This window comes from Lepus europaeus, chromosome 15, assembly GCF_033115175.1.
Source record: "Lepus europaeus isolate LE1 chromosome 15, mLepTim1.pri, whole genome shotgun sequence".
In the NCBI taxonomy this organism is placed as follows: Eukaryota; Metazoa; Chordata; class Mammalia; order Lagomorpha; family Leporidae; genus Lepus; species Lepus europaeus.
Genome location: NC_084841.1, coordinates 33049161 through 33073742, shown reverse-complemented (window position 1 = coordinate 33073742; position 24582 = coordinate 33049161). Strand labels below are relative to the sequence as shown.

The 24582-nt window shown below is 39.9% G+C and overlaps 1 protein-coding gene across 3 annotated transcripts in view; it reads left to right on the top strand.

The window, feature by feature from the left end:
- TTC33 (tetratricopeptide repeat domain 33) overlaps positions 1-24582 on the top strand; it is a 71921-nt gene that overhangs the window by 31727 nt on the left and 15612 nt on the right. For all 3 annotated transcript variants that reach the window (XM_062211874.1, XM_062211873.1, XM_062211875.1), the window contains exons 3-4: positions 11542-11623; positions 13013-13144. In XM_062211874.1, the coding sequence (XP_062067858.1) occupies positions 11542-11623; positions 13013-13144 (214 nt within the window). The remainder of the gene's footprint in view (positions 1-11541; positions 11624-13012; positions 13145-24582) is intronic.

Sequence of the window (24582 nt, the reverse complement as noted above, 5' to 3'; positions counted from 1 at the left end):
TATTTATTTATTGAGTGGCATACAGAAAGCAAGAGCTCCCTTTCTTTGGTTCACTCCCCAAATTCCAGAAGCAGCTGAGGGGTCAAAGCTGGGGTCAGGGAATGCATTCCGGGGCTCTCACTGGGGTAGCAGGGACACAACTAGTTGAATCAGTATTGCCACCTCTAGGGTCCACATCAGAAGGAAGCTGGAGTCCAGAGTCAGAAAACTTGGATACACCAGTGTGGAATGCTATTATCTCTACTGTCCTTTTTAGTCTAAGCCCAACACCTGCTCCAGATAATACAAATTTTAATAATGAAGTAAAAAGGCCGGCGCCGTGGCTCAACAGGCTAATCCTCCGCCTTGCGGCGCCGGCACACCGGGTTCTAGTCCCGGTCGGGGCACCGATCCTGTCCCGGTTGCCCCTCTTCCAGGCCAGCTCTCTGCTGTGGCCAGGGAGTGCAGTGGAGGATGGCCCAAGTCCTTGGGCCCTGCACCCCATGGGAGACCAGGATAAGCACCTGGCTCCTGCCATCGGAACAGCGCGGTGTGCCGGCCGCAGCGCGCCTACCGCGGCGGCCATTGGAGGGTGAACCAACGGCAAAGGAAGACCTTTCTCTCTGTCTCTCTCTCACTGTCCACTCTGCCTTTCAAAAAAAAAAAAAAAAATTTAATAATGAAGTAAAATGATAGATTTTAATATCAGCTACTGATTTTCTGAAAAGGTAACTTTATAGGCATACCTTTCAAGTGTGTTTTATTTATTTATTATTTTTTTAAATTTTTTTTTTTGACAGGCAGAGTGGACAGTGAGAGAGAGAGAGAAAGAGAGAAAGGTCTTCCTTTGCCGTTGGTTCACCCTGCAATGGCCGCCGCGGCCGGTGCGCTGCGGCCAGCGCACCGCGCTGATCCAATGGCAGGAGCCAGGTACTTATCCTGGTCTCCCATGGGGTGCAGGGCCCAAGTACTTGGGCCATCCTGCACTGCACTCCGGGGCCACAGCAGAGAGCTGGCCTGGAAGAGGGGCAACCGGGACAGAATCCGGCACCCCGACCGGGACTAGAACCTGGTGTGCCAGCGCCGCAAGGCGGAGGATTAGCCTATTGAGCCGCGGCGCCAGCTTCAAGTGTGTTTTATTTTATGTATTAAAAGATTTATTTATTTGAAAGAGCTACAGAGAGAGAGAGGGAGGGAAAGACAGAGAGAGATCTTCCATCACTGGTTCACTCCCCACATGGCTGCAACAGCCAACACTTGGCCAGGCCGAAGCCAGGGACCAGAAGCTTCTTCTAGGTCTCCCACATAGATATAGGGGCCCAAGCACTTAGCATCTTCTGCTGCTTTCCTAGGTGCATTGGTGGGGATCTGGATTGAAAGTAGAGCAGCCAGGAAATGAACTGGTACCCACATGGGATGCTGGAATTGCAGGTGGCAACTGAACCTGTTATACCATAGCACTAGCCATAGTGATATTTCTTTTTGTGTCTGTTTGAAGATTTAAAGATTTATTTATTTATTTGAAAGTCAGAATTAGAAAGAGGGAGAGACAGAGAGATTTTCAGACTGCTGTTTCACTCCCCAGATGGATGCAATGGCCAGAGCTGAGCTAGCCTGGAACCAGGAGCCAGGAGCTTCATCTAGGTCTCCCAGGTGGGTGGTGAGGGCTCAAACACTTGGGCCATCTTCCACTGCTTTTCCCAGGCTGTTAGGGAGCTAGGTTGAAAGTGCAGCAACTGGGACATGAACCTACAACCATATCGGATGCTGGCTTTGCAGGTTGTGGCCTTTACCTGCTACACCATAATGCCAGCTCTGATGACATTTCTTAAATACTGTACCTTGTTATTCTCGAATTCCACATTTGTAATTTACCTACTTGCTAATATTTATTTGTAACCTCCAGTCAATGCTCTTAGCACTTTTATGGTCTCTAGTGAACTGCACAGTATTGAAAAAATTTGAGTCACCTGATATGCGTATTCCCAGCTGAGGTCAAACAAGGTGATGTTCTGCTTTCTTGATTCAGTCTTTGTATTGTAAACAAGCGGTTTTTGTTATTTATTTTTTTGGTATGAAGTGCGATGTTTCCCATATTTCAGTGCTTTTTGTTGATTTTGTTGTTTCAGATGGCCTGCAAATGTAGCACAAATGTGCTGTCTCATGCTCCTAAGCATGTAAAGGCTGTGATATGCCTCTTAGAGAAAATGTGTTAATAAGCTGCATTCAGACATAAGTTATAATGCTATTGGGTGTGAGTTCAATGTTAATACATCAACAATATATATTAAATGAGGTATCTTTTAACAGAAAAACATATAGAACAAGGTCATGTGGTGATCAATTGAATGGAAGTGTTGTAACCAGAGTTCTTATAGGAAGTTAACCCAGAATTTCCCCTGGGAACAGTGATTAATTAACTCAGTAGTCATGGTAACTGTAGAACATAATTATTTTAACATAAAGAGAAATACCTGTTTCTAGAATTAATAAGCCTTTGGATTCAATAATGTTTTTTTTGTTTGTTTGTTTTGTTTTGTTTTGACAGGCAGAGTGGATAGTGAGAGAGAGAGACAGAGAGAAAGGTCTTCCTTTTTGCCATTGGTTCTCCCTCCAATGGCCATTGCGGCCGGCGCATTTTGCTGATCCGAAGCGAAGCCAGGAGCCAGGTGCTTCTCCTGGTCTCCCATGTGGGTGCAGGGCCCAAGGACTTGGGCCATCCTCCACTGCCTTCCCGGGCCACAGCAGAGAGCTGGCCTGGAAGAGGGGCCACCGGGATAGAATCCGGAGCCCCAACCGGGACTAGAACCCAGTGTGCCAGCGCCACAAGGCAGAGGATTAGCCTGTTAAGCCACGGCGCTGGCCTCAATAGTGTTTTTTTTTATTATTATTATTATTATTATTTTTGACAGGCAGAGTGGACAGTGAGAGAGAGACAGAGAGAAAGGTCTTCCTTTTGCCGTTGGTTCACCCTCCAATGGCCGCCGCGGTAGCGCGCTGCGGCCGGCGCACCGTGCTGATCTGATGGCAGGAGCCAGGTGCTTCTCCTGGTCTCCCATGGGGTGCAGAGCCCAAGAACTTGGGCCATCCTCCACTGCCTTCCCGGGCCACAGCAGAGAGCTGGCCTGGAAGAGGGGCAACCGGGACAGGATCGGTGCCCTGATCGGGACTAGAACCCTGTGTGCCGGCGCCGCAAGGTGGAGGATTAGCCTGTTGAGCCACGGCGCCGGCCTCAGTAGTGTTTTAATGTAGGTAACTTTTTATCATGAATCTAGATAATCAGAGCAAGTAATTAAAATTTACTTAAAAGCTGCAAGAAATTTAAAAATATCTTTTTTGTAAAGATAAAATTACATTCAGTGTACTTCATGTAACAGTTACTGTTTTATATTCTGCTCAGTATATTGGCTTAGTAAATAAATGTCTTAGATCTTTTTTTACTCACTGAACATTATTTAGTTCCTTGTTAAGCATTGTTGCCACAAAGAAAATATTAAATAAGCAGCTTTTATGAGTGAGATAAAGGAATGATGTGTGGATGTGGAGTAAAGCATATAGTTTTACAGCCGGTGCTGTGGCGCAGCGAGTTAATGCCCTGGCCTGAAGCGCCGGCATCCCAGATGGGTGCCGGCTGCTCCACTTCCAGTCCAGCTCTCTGCTATGGCCTGGGATAGCAGTAGAGGATGGCCCAAGTCCTAGGGTTCCTGCACCCGCATGGGAGACCTGAAAGAAGCTCCTGGCTCCTGGCTTTGGATTGGCGCAGCTCTGGCTGTTGTGGTCAATTGGGGAGTGAACCATTGGATGGAAGACCTCTCTCTGCCTTTCCTCTCTCTGTGTAACTCTGACTTTCAAATAAATAAATAAATCTTTAAAAAAAAGAATATTGTTTTATAAGATTCACTGGATTATATAAAAAGAAAGCATTTAAATAAGTGGGGATGAAAGAATTAAAGAATGAGATTTTTTGAGAGGAGACAGCATCAGAGCAATCTTAAAAGACAGATGGGAGTTAATTTAAGATCAGACAGAACAGTTTTCCAGCCAGAGGGATTTGTGTGTGCAAAGCCAAGAGGAGATCAGAGAAAAATCTGTGTCCTTGGAGAATTGAAAATAGTTCAGTGGAACTGGAAAGAGTGTAGTGTTGAATGTCAAGTGAAAGTAATGTCTTAAGGTGAGCAATGTCATGTCTGATTTTGGTGTAGAGGCTATGTTTGTTAAATTTAAGGTACTTGAAGTACCTTAAATATTAATATTAGGTACTTAATATTAAATATTAATTAATAAATTATTGAAATTAAATAAATATTAAATATTAAATAAGGTACTTGAAGTACCTTAAAGTACTTCAGTGTTCTGAAGGTAACCAGAAGGTTTTGAAATATATCAGTCAACAAGGTAAACTTATAGAACTGTATGTACATTTAGAAAAATCTTTCTAAGGTGAGGTTGAAATTGAAGTCAGATAAGACAGGTCTCAGGAAGACTTGTTAATGAAATCTTTGATGATTCAAGCATTAAGCAGTAAGAATAACAGTGGGTTAAAGGTATGAATTAAAGAGATATAAAAGGAAATTGATGAATAGTGCAGCCTACAGGAGGGAAAGCTAGCATCGAGAATGACTAAGATTCTGACTTAATGAGTTGGTGGTGCTTTTCTCCAAGCCAAGGGGTATGAGGGAAGATTGATTTGGAGTACAATATGATGATAAATTCAGTTTAGATATGTTGTATTTGAGAATGTGTCAGGCTTCTCTTGATCTTCTGTATCTTTCTAGTTATTTTTCATTTCTTTGTTATTTACAGAAATTTTCCTAAATGAGTTGTCAGCCTCCATTATCGCTATTTCCTCACTGTAGTTGACTCTTCAGTCTGATTTCTGTTGCTACCATCGCATGGATACTGTTTCTACGGTGTCACTAGGTGTCTGTAGGCATTTGGTATAACTTGTAACTCTTTCTATGCCAGACTTTTTCTCTTATATTTTTGTTTTTAATTATTATTTGTTGAAAGAGATCTTCCATCTTCTGGTTTACGTACAAAATGCCTGCCATAGCTGGGGTTGGCCAGGCTGAAGCCAGGAGCCTGGAACTCAGTTCAATTCTTTGTGTGGTTGACAAAGATCTGGCCACTCGAGCCAGTACCGTTGCCTCAGGGATGTAGCAGGAAGTTGGAACACAGACACTCAATAATGGAATATACAGGCATCCCAAGCAGCATCTTAACTTCTCCTAATTTTTATGGACTCACATACATTAATGATTTTCCTCCTTCCTCTCTGTCTCTTCTTCCTCAGTTGGTCCATCTTTTTCTGTTTAACATCTGAATTAAAAAAAAAAAAAAAAACTTCAATCCCGTTGGCTTTTTTCTCAGCTCATATGTTCTCTCATATCTTACTCCATCTTGTAATGAATTTATTTTTGAAAATTTAAGGAAAAGAAAAAGTTAGTGGTATATGCTTATTGTTTTAAAAACCAAATACTCTTGCAATAAAAACAAAGGGAGTATACAGTAAAAAGAAAGTCTTGGCCTCACGCCTGTCCCGAGGTCTCTTAGTTTACTTTCTCATAAGTATTCACAGTTCTCTGGTCTTAATATCTTTTAAAAGAAAATCTTTATATTGATAAGCATGTAGGGTCTATATGTTTTAAAACATCATAGATGGTAGTATTCTAAATATGTGTATCATTCTCATCCTTCGCTTTTTACTTAATATATCTTTTAAAAATTTATTTAGTTGTTTGTTTATTTGAAAGTCAGAGTTCCAGAGAGAGAAAGGAAGAGAGAGAGGGAGGGAGGGAGGAAGGAAGGGTAGGAAGGAGAAGAGAGGTGTCTTCTGTCCGCTGATTCATTCCCCAAATGGCAGCAACAGCTGGAGCTGGACCAGGTCGAAACCAGGATCTAGGAGCTTTTTCTGGGTCTCCCACGTGTGTTCAGGAGCCCAAATACTTGGGCTATCTTTCACTGCTTTCCCAGGAACATTAACAGGGAACCAGATTGGAAATGGAGCAACCAGGGTTTGAACCTGTACCCATATGGGATGCTGGCACTGCAGGCAGCAGCTTAATCCACTGTACCACAGCCCTAGCCCCTACATAATGTATTTTAAAGATCATTTTGAATTGTTATTTATAGAATTGCTTTTACATTTTTTTTTTTTAAACAGGCAGAGTGGATAGTGAGAGAGAGAGAGAAAGAAAGGTCTATCCTTTTTGCCGTTGGTTCACCCTCCAATGGCCGCTGCGGCCGGCGCATCGTGCTGATCCGAAGCCAGGAGCCAGGTGCTTCTCCTGGTCTCCCATGCGGGTGCAGGGCCCAAGCACTTGGGCCATCCTCCACTGCCTTCCCGGGCCATAGCAGAGAGCTGGCCTGGAAGAGGGGCCACCGGGATAGAATCCGGCGCCCCAACCGGGACTAGAACCTGGTGTGCCGGTGCCGCAAGGCGGAGGATTAGCCTGTTAAGCCACGGCGCCGGCCGCTTTTAAAAATTTTAATGACTGTATAGTACATCTCTCATTATGCAGACTCCTATTATCTAAAATCAGCAACCTGGAAGATTTGGATATAATGGATCATGAAGCAAGACCCCTACCTTTCACCTTACACAAAAATTCACTCAATATGGATTAAAGACTTAAATCTACTACCCGACACCATCAAATTATTAGAGAGCATTGGAGAAACCCTGCAAGATATAGGTACTGGCAAAGACTTCTTGGAAAAGACCCCAGAAGCACAGGCACTCAAAGCAAAAATTAACATTTGGGATTGCATCAAATTGAGAAGTTTCTGTACTTCAAAAGAAACAGGAAAGTGAAGAGGCAATTATATGATGTATTATAATAATATAACCACCTGTCTTTGAGGAAGATTATTTCCATCTTTAATTTTTATAAATGGTTCTGCACTTGATCTTAAGCAAAAACTGGAGAAGTGATAATTCTTTTTTTTTAAACTTTTATTTAATAAATATAAATTTCCAAAGTATAGCTTATGGATTACAATGGCTTTTTCCCCCAACAACTTTCCTCCCACCCAGAACCCTCCCCTCTCCCGCTCCCTCTCCCATTCCATGAGAAGTGATAATTCTTAAAATGATACAGTGAATGTCTTCCGATATCTAAGTGTACATGTGTATTAATTAGTCTATAAGAAAGATTTGTACAAATGAAATTTCTGGGTCAAACTGCATTTAACAGTCATATCGAGGGGCAGGCATTTGGCATTGTGGTTAAGTTGGGATGTCTGCATCCCATATCTGAGTACCTGGATACTAGTCCTGGTTCTAATCCCTATTTCACTTTCCTGCTACTGCATACTTTTGGCAGCCTGGGTGGCAGCCACTGATAACTCAGGTTTTTGAATCCTTTCCACTCACATGAGTGAACAAGATTTAGTTTCTGGTTCCTGGCGCTTGGCTTCTACCTGATCCAGCCCTGGGTTTGTAGGCATTTGGGGAGCAACTCAGCAGGTGAGAGCTCTCTTTCTCCCTTTTTGTCTGTGTTCTGCCTCTCAAAGAAATTTTAAAATGTTTTTAAACCATATTTTGCTATTTTCCCCTTTTTTGAGTTTACTTTTTTAAGTAAGACTTGTGTTTTAAAGGTTATGTGTATTTGTGTATAAATGTATGTATAGATGCATAATATGCTTAACACACACGAAACATGCATATTGCTTTCCATTAAAATTGTTTTTTTAATAATGAAAAATTTCAATAAACAGAAAAGTTGAACAATTAAACAGTGGACACCTGTACCTACCCTCTAGATTTAGCAATTGTTGTCATAGTACATATACATAGTTTGCTTTATTTTTGTGTATTTTATGAAACATTTGGTAGAAAATTGTAGACATCATGGATGCTGATCCCTGAAACTCATTTTATATCAATAAGGACATTTTCCTATACAACCACAATATAACTAAAACATAAGACAATTAAGATTTATTCCCTAAAATAATCTAATAGCAAATATGTATTTAGTTTGAAGTTGTCCGTAAGTGTTTTGCAGCTTATATTTTAGCATTAAAATCCAATCAAAGCTCATGCATGGTTAATGATTGTTATGTGCTCATACTTCAGTTGAAAGCAGGGGTCTACAAACTAGCTGGCTGAGCAAATCTGTCTGTTTTTGTAAAGTTTTGTTGAAACACACACTCATTTGTGTTGTCTGTGGCTGCTTTCTCCTGTAGCTGCTGAGTTGGGTAGTTGGAACATAGATGATCTGGCCCTCGACACCTAAAATGTTTTCTTTATGGCCTTTGTAGAAGAAGTGTATGGCTCTCTGATTTAGAGCATAAGCTGTTTCATCTTTAAAAAGTTTTGCCCATGGCATTGACTCATTTCTCTTTTAGATCATAAATTCCCAACAATGTCTTAATCCAAACAAGAAAAAATTAAATAAAATAACAAGCTAAAGTAAACCGTACACACCTTGATTAACAAATGCTGGAATATTATACACATAATAAAGTAGGTGCATGCTCAATTATCACATTCCCTCTATCAGAGAAGAAGCATTAAGCCTTCATGTTATAAGTTTATTTACAAACATACTTATTATACTGTGAGTTCAAGAGTTTGATCTAATTTTCAAAGAGATTAAACCTCTTGAAATGCTCTTTGTTATCTGTTAAGTGGATGACCTGAAACATCCTTATTTCTTCATGGTGTACTGTGAAGAAATGTGCAGCAAATCCAAATCCAAAACCTCTCTCTCTGTCTCTACCTCTCTCTGTAACTCTTTCAAAGTCATCATCATTAGGAATCGCCACTTGTTTTTTACTGAAAATGGCAAATTGTCCCCTGGGTCCCTTTCATAGTGGATCCTTTGGACCACAGAGGTTGTGAACCTCAGAATTCTGTGTCCCAACATAGTGCTTTTGGAAGCTCTGTGAAAGGCATAGAGACCAAAGGAGAAAGAAATGATAGCACCCTGTACCCCCATGGGAGACCTGGAAGAAGCTTCTGGCTCCTGACTTCGAATCAGTTCAGCTCTGGCCGATGGCGGCCATTTGGGGAGTGAACTAGCAGATGGAAGATCTTTTCTCTCTCTCTCTGTCTCAACCTCTCTCTGTATTTGTCTTTCAAATAAATAAAATAAATCTTAAGAAAAAAGAGTAGTTATATTAGGAATGAGGGGATTGGGGCCAGTGCTGTGGCACAGCAGGTTAAAGCCCTGGCCTGAAGCGCCAGCATCCCATATGGGTGCTGGTTCTAGTCCTGGCTGCTCCTCTTCCAATCAAGCTCTCTGCTGTGGCCTGGGGAAACAGTAGAAGATGGCCCAATTCCTTGGGCCTCTACACCCACGTGAGAGACCTGGAAGAAGCTCCTGGCTCCTGGCTCCTGGCTTTGGATTGGCTCAGCACCAGCCGTTGCAACCATCTGGGGAATGAACCAGTGGATGGAAGACCTCTCTCTCTGTCTCTACCTCTCTCTGTAACTCTTTCAAATAAATAAAATAAAATAAAATAAATCTTAAAAAAAAAAAAGTAATGAGGGGATGAAGAGCTAGAGAAATTGGATTTTTTTTCTTTTTTGGGAGGTGGGTGTCTCATATTTAACATCACTTTTCTAGTCGTGGCTCTTGCATAAAAGAATAATCCAATCATGTCTAAATAAAATTTAAAAAGATGAATGGTTATAGTTGTATCAAAAGGAAATTTCTAAAAATAGCCTAGTGTTGAGGAACCTGAAATGAAATCCTTAGGGATGAAGGCAGTGTCTGTATTGTTAGCTTGCTATCATCTGTACATCTGCTCTTTTCCTCTTTATTTTCTCAATATTTATAGAGTAACTTCTTCATCTGATGGTCTGTTCTATATGTGGGAATTTACTTCAGTAATAAAATCTAAAAATTCTTACCCTTATATTCTAGTGGGAGAGATGGATAATAAACAGCAGAAATAAGTGTGTATAATTTTAGATAAGTATTAGGAGACAAAGTAAGAAGGGAATTAGGATATATTGGAGGGTAGGTTATTGGAATTTTAGGTAAAGCAGCTAGGACAGACTTCTCTGAGAGGTGACATTTGAATCACCAAAAAGAAGTGACAGTACTTACTATGTGGTTGTCTAGGGAAAGAGCACTCTAGAGAGAGGGAATGCAGTACAAAGACTTTAGGGCAGAAGGCTGTTTGGTGTATCTGAGGGATTGTAATGAGGCCAGTAGGGCTGGAGCAGGAAGTTAAAGGGCCTGGCCAAAAGTGAAGGTACAGAGAAAAGGGAGCCAGACCTGGTAGAACCTTGTAGATCATAGTGAAAACATTGGCTTTATTTATTTATTTTTATTTATTTTATTTGAAAGGCAGAGTTAGAAAGAGAGAAGAGATGGATCTTCCATCTGCTGGTTCACTCCCCAAATGGTCACAAGGGCCAGGGCCGGGCTAGGATGAAGCCAGGAGCTTCATCTGGGTCTCCCACATGGTACAGCAGCCCAAGCACTTGGGCCATCCTCCACTGCTTTTCCCAGGTACATTAGCAGGGAATTGGATCAGAAGTGGAGCAGCTGGGACTCCAAGTGGCACCCTTATGGGATGTCAGCAATGCAGGTGGCAGTTTAACATGTTATGAAACAACGCTGACCCCCCTGAGAACATTGATGTTTATTCTGAAAGAGATAGACAACTCTTGGAAGATTCTGCTGTCTGCAGGCTGCTTCTGCGCATCTCTGGCATATCTCCTTCCCTCTGTTACATAATTTCCATATCTTTGCTGTTCAGTTCTCCACAGCTGACAGCAGCCCATTAGACTGCATATCTCTCCACCATTACTTCCCATTTTGGGAATCCTGGCTCCACAGTTGCTTGAAAATGGCAAAATATTTCATAGAGAAATAATTTTTCAGTCAATGGAGCTCTTAGATATTTAATTTGTGACTTTTAAGAACATTGTTGGGGGCTGGCCTTATGATGTAGCAGGTTAAGCAATCGCTTGTGAAACCAGCATCTCACTGGGGCACCGGTTTGAGTCCTGGCTGCTCCACTTCCGATCCAGTTTCCTGTTAATGGCCTGGGAAAGCAGCAGAAGATAGATCACATGTCTGGGCCCCTGCCACTTTTTTTTTTTTTTCCTTTTGTTGTTCTTTTCTTCCATCACTTTTCATTTATCCTGCTTTTAAAACGTCACTATCGGTTAATCCTCCGCCTGCAGTGCCGGCATCTCATATGGGCATCGGTTCAGTCCCGGCTGCTCCTCTTCCAGTCCAGCTCTCTGTTGTGGCCTGGGAAGGCAGTGGAGGATGACCCACGTGCTTGGGCCCCTGCACCCGCATGGGAGACGAGGAAGAAATACCTGGCTCCTGGCTTCGGATTGGCACAGTTCCTGCCATAGTGTTCATTTGGGGAGTGAACCAATGGAAGGAAGACCTTTCTCTCTGTCTCTCTCTCACTGTCTATAACTCTACCTGTCAAATAAATTAAAAAAAAAAAAGTCACTATCATAAGTCCCTGAATCAAAATTTATTGCTAAAGCAATTATTCCATAGTAACTGATTTTTAAATTTGGCCATGTGTTCTCAAAGACTTACTGGAAAGATGACATTAATGTAACTTTAATAACCACAGGTATCGTGAGGCAATTCAGAAGTGGGATGAAGCACTCCAGTTAACCCCAAATGATGCCACCTTATATGAGATGAAATCACAGGTAATAATTATGAAGAGCTTATGTTATGAAATTTACTACATTTCTTTGGTGAGCAGTGATGAACCAAGATAGCATTCTCTCTCATTTTCTTTTTCAAATATAATTTATTTGGGAAAAAATTCACTATATTATTTATGGCTTTGCCTTTTGCATCAAATTAGAAATTAATTTGTTTTCACAGTGTAGTTAACTTATTTTAAACTGACTATGATAAAATATGAGCAGATGGATATCTTTTAAAAAGTCATTGGTGATCTATTAAATAAATGAAATATGTCTGCTTTTCTTGTAAATTAGTTGTAATAGACTTAGCAATAAGTCTGTTTTCCTTAAAATGTTCATGGATTGGGTTCTGGATGAGATTTTTCTAAAAAATATATTAGGTCAGAATATATGTAGCTTATCAATAGTTTAAAAATAGCAATTATATTTTAAAAATAAATTACTAAGGTTCTGTGGGAAAGGCCATAAAGCAAACCCCCAAGCACCTCAGTTAGGTTAGCCAAGATCCTTTAAAGGTCTCATACAGAGCAGTCACCATATTTCTAGCAGGAAATTTTTATAATTCAGCTCGATCTGCATACTTAACAAATATTTCTCAGATGATAATATCCAATGTGGACATTCTTTTGATCAGCTTTGATTTTTAGTTTACCCAATAAATATCCAACTCAGTTCACTGCTTTGGGGCTCATCATTGGGATGCTTTACATTTTCAGTCTTAAATATTTATATAATAATAGCAGGATTTGGGGGGAACTGTATGATGATTTAGTTTGGAACTTGATGCTTTCATTACAAATCCTCTAAAGTGTTAATGATCCCAAAGATTATAGACAAACTCCAGTCCTTTCTTAAAGCCTATTGTAGAAGGCTCCAGAATTCTGGTTTTTCTGGTTTGTATGATTTGAAAAGTGCACTTGTCACAAGGCATATGGAATTTTAAATTATTTTTATAGCAGAAAGAAGTTCCCTAGGCACAGGATGTCTGGTTGAACAAATTAATTTACCTAGTTTACCAGAAAGACCCAGTGTTCCCTATCAACTACACTGTAAACATAGTAAATAAAAATGAGATTGGGAGTTGAAATAGCTCTGAGCTGCCATAGCTAGAAAATGACTGCTTGGTTTTAACCCTATGGATGTAAGGTTCAATACCTGGAAAGGGAATGCTTTAACATCATTACAGTTATTTCAGGAGTGAAGAAGACTATATTTTCTGATTCTCAGTGATAGAGGAGGGGGTAAAAAAATGCACTGAAATGCTGTGTTTTCCAGACTAAAAACATATTTATAAAGAATAAAAGGTGTTAGTTGTGTATGGTTATCAGTCAGGACTTTGATAGTTTATGAATATTAATGAGTTTTTTTCTTCTTTTTGGTTTATAGGTCCTAATGTCTCTTCATGAAATATTTCCAGCAGTACATGCGGCAGAAATGGCTGTCCAGTGCAATCCACATTCATGGGAGTCTTGGCAAACTTTGGGACGTGCTCAGCTTGGATTAGGAGAGATACTGCTGGTAACGAAATCAGATTATTATTTAAATTTTTGTCTACTGAAGCAAAAAGTCAATAACCCCTCAACAAATTTATGCAAAAAATAGATTACCTCTTAAAGGTATTAGTTCATAAGCACTGATCAAAGTTATTACTGAACGTATTTTGTGATTATAAATGCTGGTTGTAGCCGGCACCATGGCTCAATAGGCTAATCCTCCACCTTGTGGCACCGGCATACCGGATTCTAGTCCCGGTCGGGGCACCGGATTCTATCCCGGTTGCCCATCTTCCAGGCCAGCTCTTTGCTATGGCCTGGGAAGGCAGTGGAGGATGGCCCAAGTCCTTGGGCTCTGCACCTGCATGGGAGACCAGGAGGAAGCACCTGGCTCCTGGCTTCGGATTGGTGCTATGCGCCGGCCGCGGTGGCCATTGAAAGGTGAACCAACGGCAAAAAGGAAGACCTTTCTTTCTCTCTCTCTCACTATCCACTCTGCCTGTCAAAAAAAACAAAAACAAAAACAAAAAAAAACCCAAAAAACAAATAAATGCTGGTTGTACCAGGGCCAAAATATCTTTTATTTATTTGACATCACAGAAATTTAAAAAACTTAATGCAAAACACTGTCTGATGTAGGTAAGCTATATCTAAATAAGTAATAAGCACCTTTTACCTTAGTTCTTTGGATCATTAAATAGACCACATTTTAAAGTGTAGTGTTATTGTAGAGATAGATTTCATAGTAGAAGGAAGAAAGTAGAGTAAGGTAGAGTAATGGTGATAAATTTTTAGACTGAAAAGTTACCATGCTTAATTAGGGGAAAATATAGGAGCTTATGAAAAGGAAACACTCACTGTGTGAAGTTTACCATAAAGTGGTTTAAATGTGTCTCTTAGTTTGATCATACACCTTGTTGATAACAAAGGATAAATTGTAGGAATTAGTTGTGAGAATTGTCCTGTTTTTGTTTTGGCTGGGCTATATATACTGGACGGTTAAAAAAATTTAACTTTTTAAAAAAATGTAAGTCTAATCTTTTCTTTTTCATTAAGTAAATTAATTATTATTGTTCTAGTGTGATAGATAAGTGCTAATTTCTAGGGGAAGACAATTGAAAGATTTAAAAATTTAAAATATTCACTTGTAAACTTAAAAAAAATAGTTTTACCTGAGAAGCAGATAGAGAGAGAGAGAGAGAGAGAGAGAGAGAGAGAGAGAGAAAGATAGAGACAAAGAACAAACAAATGCTCTTATCTGCTGATTCTGTCTCCTGAATGCCCATAACAGCCAGAATTTGGAGCTGGGAGCCAGAAACTCAGTCCAGGTTCCCCATGTTGGGTGGCAGGGACACAACTACCTAAGCCATCACGTGCTGCCTCTCAGTTCATGCATTAGCGGGAAGCTGGAATTGGGAAGCTAGAATAAGTTGGGACTTAAATCTAGGCATTCTGATATGTTATTCGGGTGTCCTAACTAGTGACCTAACCACTAGGCCAAATATCCTCCCTTATCAATTTTTACTTTAATTGAGTACTTTAGATTTTGTTTGAGTTATGCTGTGTTATCTTTTCTAATATTGAAGAGTATAATCAAATTATTAAATTATACTCTTTTGGCCGGCGCCGTGGCTTAACAAGCTAATCCTCCGCCTTGCGGTGCCGGCACACTGGGTTCTAGTCCCGGTTGGGGCGCCAGATTCTATCCCGGTTGCCCCTCTTCCAGGCCAGCTCTCTGCTGTGTCCTGGGAGTGCAGTGGAGGATGGCCCAAGTGCTTGGGCCCTGCACCCGCATGGGAGACCAGGAGAAGCACCTGGCTCCTGGCTTCGGATCAGCGAGATGTGCCGGCTGCAGCGGCCATTGGAGGGTGAACCAACAGCAAAAAGGAAGACCTTTCTCTCTGTGTCTCTCACTATCAACTCTGCCTGTCAAAAAAAAAAACCAAAAAAACAAAACACAATTATACTCTTTTAAAAATGCTGCATGTTGGGGCTGGTGCTGAGGCATTGTAGGTTAAGCCTCTGCCTGTACTGTGGCTGCGGCATCCCTTATGGGCGCTAGTTTGAGACCCAGCTGCTCAACTTCTATTCCATCTCCCTACTAATGTCCTGGGAAAGCAGTGGAAGATGGCCCAAGTGCTTGGGCCCCTGCGCCTAGAGAGGAGACCCAGTGAAAGCTCCTGCCTCTAGCCTGGCCCAGTCCAGGCCATTGTGGCCCTTTGTGGAGTGAACCAGCAGATGGTAGACCTCTCTCTCTCTCTCTCTCTCTCTCTCTCTCTCTCTCTTTCTCTCTATGTCTGTCTCTGTCTCTATCTCTATCTCTATCTCTGTCTCCTTCTGTCTGTAACTCTGCTTCTCAAATGAATAAATAAATCTTTTAAAAAATGCTATACATTGAAACTTAAGTAGGAATTGAAAAGTAAGAATAGAGTGGATTTAAGAGCTTTTATTGTTCTATCATATAAAAATAATTTTTCCTGTGGTAGGAACACATAATATCAGGTCTGCCCCCTTAAATTTTTAAATTTATAGAGGTATTATTGACTAGGTACATTGTAGCACAGCAGAATTCTAGAACTTGTCTACTGTGCTTGATTGCTTCTTTTTTTTTTTTTTTTTTTTTTTTTAAGATTTATTTATTCATTTGAAAGGCAGAGTTGAGAGAGAGAGGGAGAGACAGAGAGAGATCTTCCATCTATTGGTTTACTCCCCAAATGGCTAGAACTGGGCTGATCCGAAGCCAGGAGCCAGGAGCTTCTTCCAGGTCTCCCACATGGGTGTAAGGGCCCAAGCACTTGGGCCATCCTTCGCTGCTTTCACAGGCTCATTAGCAGGGAGCTAGATCGAAGTGAAGCAGTCAGGGCTCATATGGGATGCTGGCACTGCAGATGGTGGTTAACCCACTGCGCCACAGTGTCAGCTCCAGCTTGATTGATTCTTTATGCTGTTGACTAACAACTCCCCATTTCCTCCTATACCCTACTGCTGACAACAATAACTCCATCTTTTGATTCCATGAATTTGACTATTTTAGGTACCTCATATGAGTGTCCTTTTGTGACTCGTTTATTTCATCTAGTATAATGTTCTCAGGGTGTCACCCATGTTGTTGTATATTGCAGACTTTTCTTATTTCTTGAGGCTGAATAATAATCCCATTGTATTTACATATAGCACATTTTCTTGAAGCATTCATCTGTCAGTGGACATTTAGATTGTTTCTACATATTGTCTATTGTGAATAGTGTTTCAGTGAATTTGAAAGTGCTGGTATCTCTTTGAGATCCTGATTCTTTTGATAAATACCTGTAAATAAGATTACTGTATCGTATAGTAGTTATGTTTTTATTTTTACAGGAACTTTCATACTATGTCTATAGCAGCTGTCCCATTTTATATTTCTACCAATAGTGTACAAGAGTTCTGATTTTTCCACAACCTCACTAACACATGTTATCTTCTGTTTTATTAAGTTGTGAGTAATTTATTTATATAAAGGGAACAGATTTCATGTATTTCATATATGCAGTTCTAAGAACACCCTTCCTCTTTCCTCTCCTTGTTTCCACCTTCCCTTCCTTCCTTATTTTTCTTTTAAGTTTTGTGATGACATACTTTTAATTTACTTTATAATCACAAACTTAATCTTCCAATAAATAAAGAATTTAACAAGTAGTAAGTAGAAAAACTACTATTCCTTGAGAGTATAGCCACAGGCTATAAAAAATAATCAAATCTCAAGATATATATAACCTTTTTGAAGTACTCTATATATTATTTACCATAAATTAGAGAAGAGATGGTTTTGTGGTTTTGACTTGCATTTCCCCATTGATTTAGTGATATTGAGTATCATTTCATGTACCTGTTTCCCATTCGTATTTTGTTTTTTTGCTAGTAAGTTGTTGTAGAAGTTCTATATGTATCTTATAAGTTAAATCCTTAGATACATAATATGCAAATATTTTCCTAGTCTTTAAGGTTGCCTTTCACTCTGTTGATTGTTTCCTTTGCTGAGTGGAAGGTTTTATGATGTAGTCTTATTTGCCTATTTTTCATTTTATTGTCTGTGCCTTTCTTGTTATATCCATGAAATCACTGTCAAGACCAATGTCATGAAGCTTTTTTAATGTTTTCTTTAGAAATTTTATACCTTTGGTTCTTATGTTTTAAGTTTGTAATCTGCTTCGAGTAGATTTTTATGTATTGGGTAAGATGAGGGTCCAGTTTCATTCTTTAGTATGTGGATATCCAGCTTTCCCAACATCATTTATTTTCCTGCTGTATACTTGGAATTCTTGTTGAAGATCAGTTGACCATGTATGACGGGTCTTCCAAAAATTCATGGAAAATGTATGTGATGAAAAACTATGCATGAATTTCAGTTTTGTTGCACCAAAATAAATTTATCTTTTGATTCCATTTTCCATGAACTTTTTGAAGTACTTTGGTATGTGTGGATTAATTTATAGGCTTTCTATTCTTTTGTGTTGGCCTGTATACTATGTCTCGTACCAGTTACACACTGTTCTATTTATTGTAGCTGTAGCTTTACATTATGCATGAAATCAGGAAGTGTGTGCTTCCAACTTTGTTCCTTTTCAAGGTTGATTGGCTATTCAGGCTCTCTTGTGGTTGGTTCCGTGTGAATTGTGGAAATGTTTTGTGCAGTTGTATAAAAAATGCACTTAGAGTTTCATAGTGATTGTACTGAATCTGTAGATTGTGGACAGTGTAGATGTTTTAATGGTATTAAGTTATCCAGTCTATGGAAAGACATTTGTTTATGTCTTCTTTAAATTCCAGCAATGTTCCATAATTTTCTTTTTTTTTTTAATATTTATTTATTTATTTGAAAGTCAGAGTTACATAGAGAGAGAAGGAGAGGCAGAGAGAGAGAAAGAGAAGTCTTCCACTGGTTCACTCCCCAATTGGCTGCAACAGCTGGAGCTGCACCAATCTGAAGCCAGGAGCCAGGAGCCTCTTCCGGGTCTCCCATATGGGTGCAGGGGCCCAAGGACTTGGGCCATCTTCTATTGCTTTCCCAGGCCACAGCAGAGAGCTGGATTGGAAGTGGAGCAGCTGGGTCTCAAACTGACGCCCATATGGGATGCTGGCACTGCAGGCAGCGGCTTAACCCTCTATACCACCTGCCGGTTCCCACCCCTCCTTTTTAAAAAAGATTTATTTACAATGTACAAGTACAAGTACAATGTACAAACTCTTTAGTTTTAGTCCTAAGTATTTCATTTTTTAAAAAGATTTATTTTATTTATTTGAAAGAGTTACAGAGAGAGAGAGAGACAGATCTTCTATCTGCTGGTTTGCTCCCCAGATGCCTGCAATGGCTGGAGCTGAGCTGATCCGAAGCCAGGAGCCAGGAGCGTCCTCCGGGTCTCCCATGTGGATGCAGGGGCCCAAGGAATTGGGCCATCTTCTACTGCTATCCTAGGCCATAGCAGAGAGCTGGATCAAAAGAAGAGCAGCTGGGACTAGAACCAGCACCCATATGGGATGCCGGCGCTTCAGGCCAGGGCATTAACCCGCCGCATCAAAGCGCCGGCCCCAAGTATTTCATTCTTTTTGGTGCTGTTGTAAAATAGATTGTTGCTCTAATCTCCTTTTCAGTGTTTAATGAATAGAAACACAACTGGATTTTATTGAATTCATTTATTTTAACATTTTAAAAGGCTTTTTTTTTTTTTTTTAGTCTTTAGGACTCAGGGACATTATTATTTCTTGCTGAATTTCCCTGGCTTATAGTATTGTACAGTTTTGAGTAGAAATGGTGAGCATGAGCATATTTGTCTTTTCCTGATCATTTAGGAAAACTTTCAGTTTTCCATTGCTGAGTAGATGTTGGTCGTGGGTTTTTCATAGACAACTTTTTGATTACATATTTATTTTTCAAATACTAAAAGCATTCTGTATTGTCTTAATATTGTTTCTGTTTTAGGTTTAACTTTTTTTTTTTTTTAAGATTTGTTTATTTATTTGAAAGGTAAAGTTACAGAGAGGCAGAGGCAGAGAAAGAGAGGTTTTTCATCTGCTGATTCACTCTTCAGATGGCTAGCTGTAATGGTTGGAGCTGCGCTAATCTGAAGTCAGGAGCTAGGAGCTTCTTTAGGATCTCCCATGTGAGTGCAGGGGCCCAACTACTTGGGCCATCCTCTATTGCTTTCCCAGGCCATAACAGAGAGCTGGATCGCAAGTGGAGCAGCTAGGACTTGAATCAGTGCCCACATGGGATGCTGGCACTGCAGAAGGCAGCTTTACTTTATCTGCTATGCAACAATGCCGACCCCTTAACTTTTTTTTTTTTTTTTTTTAGCATTTTGCCATGTTTGCTTCTCATGTAAATGTTATCATGACTTTTATTATGTTGAGATACTTTTTTCCTTCTATTTGTAGTTTGTTGACTTTTTATAAAGACAGTATTAAATTTTGACAAATTATTTTTTCTGCATCAATTGAGACAGGATTTTTATCCTTTATTCTGTTAATATGTGGTATCACATTAATTGGTTTTTCATCCTTGCATCCCAGGGATATATCCTACATGATCATATTGTGTAAATGTTTTAATGTGTTGTTGAGTTCAGCTTGCTAGGATTTGGTTGAGATTTTTTTTCTCTTTTTTTTCTTTTATTTTTGACAGGCAGAGTGGATAGTGAGGGAGAGACAGAGAGAAAGGTCTTCCTTTGCCGTTGGTTCACCCTCCAATGGCTGCTATGGCTGGCGCACTGCAGCCGGCGCACTGTGCTGATCCGAAGGCAGGAGCCAGGTACTTATCCTGGTCTCCCATGGGGTGCAGGGCCCAAGCACTTGGGCCATCCTGCACTGCACTCCCTGGCCATAGCAGAGAGCTGGCCTGGAAGAAGGGCAACCGGGACAGAATCCAGCACCCTGACCGGGACTAGAACCCTGTGTGCCAGCGCCGCTAGGTGGAGGATTAGCCTGTTGAGCCATGGCGCCAGCCTTGGTCGAGATTTCTTAAATCTGTGTCTATCAGGGATATAGTTCCTTAGTTTTCTTATTGTGTCTTTGGTTTACCTTTGATATCAGGGTGATCTTGACCTAACAAAAAGAGCTTAAAAATGTTCTTTCCTTTCAGTTTTTTGGGAAGAATTTGAGAAGCATTGACATTAATGTTTTTTATAATTAATGGTGGTATGGTGAAGTGGGGTAAGTCCCTGCTTGGGATTCCCACATTTCATATTGGATCGGCTGCTCCACTTATGATCCAGGGCTGTCTTCTTTTTTTTTTCTTTTTTTAAGATTTATTTTATTTGCATGAAAGATAGTGTTCCAGAGAGATGTAGAGCCAGAGAGAGAGAGAGAGGTCTTCCATCTACTGGTTCACTCCCCAAATGACCACAACGGCCAGAGTTGAGCTGATTTGAAACCGGGAGCCAGGAGCTTCTTCCGGATTTCCCACATGGGTGCAGGGGCCCAAGGAATTGAGTCATCATATACTGCTTTCCCAGGCCATACCAGAGAGCTGGATCGGAAGTGGAGGAGCTGGGACTTGAACCGGTGCCCATATGGGGTGCTGGTGTCACAGGCTGGGGCTTTTCTACATATTCGCTCATTTTTTCTAGGTTGTGTAGGTTATTAGCAAATAATTGATCATAATATTTTCTTCTGATCCTTTGCATTTCTGTGACTTCCACTGTAGTGTCTCCTCTTTTATTTCTGATATTATTTGAGTCTTCTCTTTTTTCTTAGTAAGTCTAGATAAAACATTCTCCAATTTATTTTCTAAAAACTGACCCTTGGTTTTATTGATATATTTTCCTATTCTCCATTTTGTTTATTTCTTCTCTGATCTTTATATTTACTTCCTTATGGTAACTTTGGGCTTAGTTTGTTTTTGTAGTTCCTTGAGATGTAAAACTAGGTTGAATTCTTTGTTTTTTCCTTATGTGTTAACTTCTTAGTACTGCTTTTGCTGCAGTGATTAATTGGTAGAGAAGAATTTACTATTGCCATTTTGATAATTATTATTTACTAGTCTTTTGTTTCCCCAGTGTGTCTTTTCCTCTCCTCCTCTGTATTTTGGTAATTTTTATATTGATATGCTTTGATTCTGTTTTCTTCTGTGTACTTCTGTAGATATTTTCTCTGTGGTTACTCTGGGATTTATGTAAACTCTGTCTTTATAAAGCTGATAACAGTTTATTTAAGAGAGCTTGATTATGACAACTGAGTTTCCTTTTTTTTTTTTTTTTCCCCAGAAACCTTTTGTTTAAGGTATACAAACTTCATACGTTTCATAAGTACCACTTCAGGAACATAGTGATTCTTCCCACTCTACCTGCCTTCCTACCCACACTCCCTTCCTTCTTCCTCCTTTCTCTCCTAAACCCATTCCTATTTTTTACTTAGATCTATTTTCAATTAACTTTATACTAAGTAAACAGCTCAAAAAATAACCTGGGGAAAAAAAAACTGTTCCTGAACAGTCAAGACAAGGGTTGCTCAAAATCATCGCATCTCTAAGTGTCAATTTCACTTCTGTAGATTACCTTTTAGGTACTCTATTTACCACAGATCAGGGAGAACATATAGTATTTGTCCTTTTGGGACTGGCTTATTTTACTAAGTATAATATTTTCCAGTTGCATCCATTTTATTGCAAATGACACGATTTCATTTTTTCATCACTGTGTAGCATTCCATGGTGTACATATCCCATACCAAACTCTTTTATGAATTCCAATAGCCTCTTAGTGGAGTCTTTTGGATCCCCCATATGTAGAATCATGTCATCTACAAATAGGGATAGTTTGGCTTCCTTCTCCCCAAGTTGTGTTTCTTTGACTTCCCTTTTTTTGCCTGATGGCTCTGGCTAAAACTTCCAGGACTATATTGAATAGCAATGGTGAGAGTGGACATCCTTGTCTGGTCCTGGATCTCAGTGGGGATGCATCCAACTTTTCCCCATTCAATAGGATGCTATCCATGGGTTTGTCATAAATTGCCTTGATTGTGTTGAGGACTGTTCCTTCTGTACCCAGTTTGCTCTAAGTTTTCATCATGAAATGATGCTGAATTTTACCAAATGCTATCTCTGCATCTAATGAGATAATCATGTGTTTTTTGTTTTTCAGTTTGTTAGTGTGATTTATCACATTGATTGATTTGCAAATGAATGTTGAACCATCCCTGAATACCAGAGATAACTCCCATGTGATCTGGGTGAATGATCTTTCTGATGTGTTGTTGAATTCAATTGGCTAGTATTTGGGTGAGAATTTTTGTGTCTTTGTTCATCAGGGAAATTGGTCTGTAGTCTTCTTTGTTGCATCTTTTCCCGGTTTAGGAATTAAGGTGATGCTGGCTTCATAGAAAGAAATTGAAAGGATTCTCTCCCTTTCAGTTGTTTTGAATAACTTGAGAAGAATTAGAGTTAGTTTTTCTTTAAAAGTCTGGTAGAATTCAGCAGTGAAGCTGTCCAGTCCTGGGCTTTGCTTTGTTGGGCGGGTCTGTATTACTGATTCAACTTCTGTCTTGGTTATGGGTCTCTTTGGGTTTTCTATGTCTTCATGGTTCATTTTATGTAGGTTTTATATATCCAGGAATCTACCATTTCTTCTAGTTTTCCCAGTTTGTTGGCATTACGATTCTTTATAGTAATTTCTGATAATTCTTTTTATTTCTGTGGTGTCTGTTGTTACATTTCCTTTTTCATCTTTAATTTTATTGATTTGGGGTTTTTTTTTTTTTTTTAATTAGTTGGGTCAATGGTTTATATTTTTTTAAAAAAACCAGCTCTTTGTTTTGCTGATCTTTTGTATTTTTTTGCTTCAGTCTTGTTCTTTAATTTTAATTATTCCTTTTCTTCTAATAATTTTGGGTTTGGTTTACTATTGTTTTTCTAGGTCCTTGAGATGCATTGATAGCTCACTGTTGGTGCCTTTCCAATTTTTTGATGTAGGCTCTAATGGCTATAAACTTTCCTCTTAACACTGCTTTTGCTGTATCCCATATGTTTTGATATGTTGTATTGTCTTCTTCATTCATTTCCAGAAATTTTTTATTTCTCTTTTGGTATCTTGTATGACCCACTGTTCATTCAGAGGCGTATTGTTCCGTCTCCATGTGTCTGTATATGTTCAAGAGATTCTTGAGTTGTTGATTTCCAGTTTAATTCCATTGTGATCAGAGAAGATGCGTGGTATGACTTCAATTTTTTTGAATTTTCTGAGATTTACTTTATGGCTTAGTATGTGATCTATCCTAGAGAAAGTCCCATGCACTGGTAAGAAAAATGTGTATTCTGCAACTGTATGATGAAAAGTTCTGTAGATAGCCATTTGGCCTATAGTGTTGATTAACTATGTTTCCTTGCTGATTTTTTGTCTCATTGATGTGTTCATTGCTGAAAGTGGGTTATTGAAGTCCCCTATTACTATTGTATTATAGTTTATGTCTTCCTTTAGATCCATTAACATTTCTTTTAAATATCCAGGTGCCCTGTAATTAGGTACATATACATTTATTGATTGATTGATTGATTGACAGGCAGAGTGGACAGTGAGAGAGAGAGAGAGAGAGAGACAGAGAGAAAGGTCTTCCTTTTGCCGTTGGTTCACCCTCCAATGGCCGCTGCGGCTGGCACATCGCGCTGATCCAAAGCCAGGAGCCAGGTGCCTCTCCTGGTCTCCCATGCGGGTGCAGGGCCCAAGGACTTGGGCCATCCTCCACTGCCTTCCCGGGCCATAGCAGAGAGCTGGCCTGGAAGGAGGGCAACCAGGACAGAATCCGGCGCCCCGACCGGGACTAGAACCTGGTGTGCTGGCACCGCAGGCGGAGGATTAGACTATTGAGCCGCGGCGCCAGCCAAGTGCATATACATTTATAATAGTCACATCATCCTGTTGCGTTGATCTCTTAATCATTACATAGTGTTCTTCTTTGTCTCTTAGCAGTTTTTGTGTTAAAGTCTATTTTGTCTGATATTAGAATTGTCACACCAGCTCTTTTTTGGTTTCTATTAGCATGGAATATCCTTTTCCATCTTTTTACTTTCAGTCTTCCTGTATCTTTGTTGGTGAGATGTGTTTCTTGTAGGCAGCAAATAAATGGGTTTTATTTTTTAATCCATGCAGCCAGTCTGTATCTTTTACCTGGAGAGTTGAGGCCATTTACACTATTGATAAGCAATGATGTGGCCCTGCCATTTTCCCATAAAAATTTCTATTGTTGATTTTGGATTTTCTTTGTACTATTACTGGGAGATTTTCCACCTTCACCTTCTTTCATAGTGATGACCATGTTTCTGTGTGTAGGACATCCTTAAGTAAGGTTGGACAGGTGGTTCCTGATTCTTTCAATTTCTGTTTTTTATAGGTCTTTATTTCATTTCCATTCATAAATGAGAGCTTTGTAGGGTATAGTATTCTGCGTTGAGAGTTTTTTTTTCTTAAGACTTGGGAATATATCTCGCCATTCTCTCCT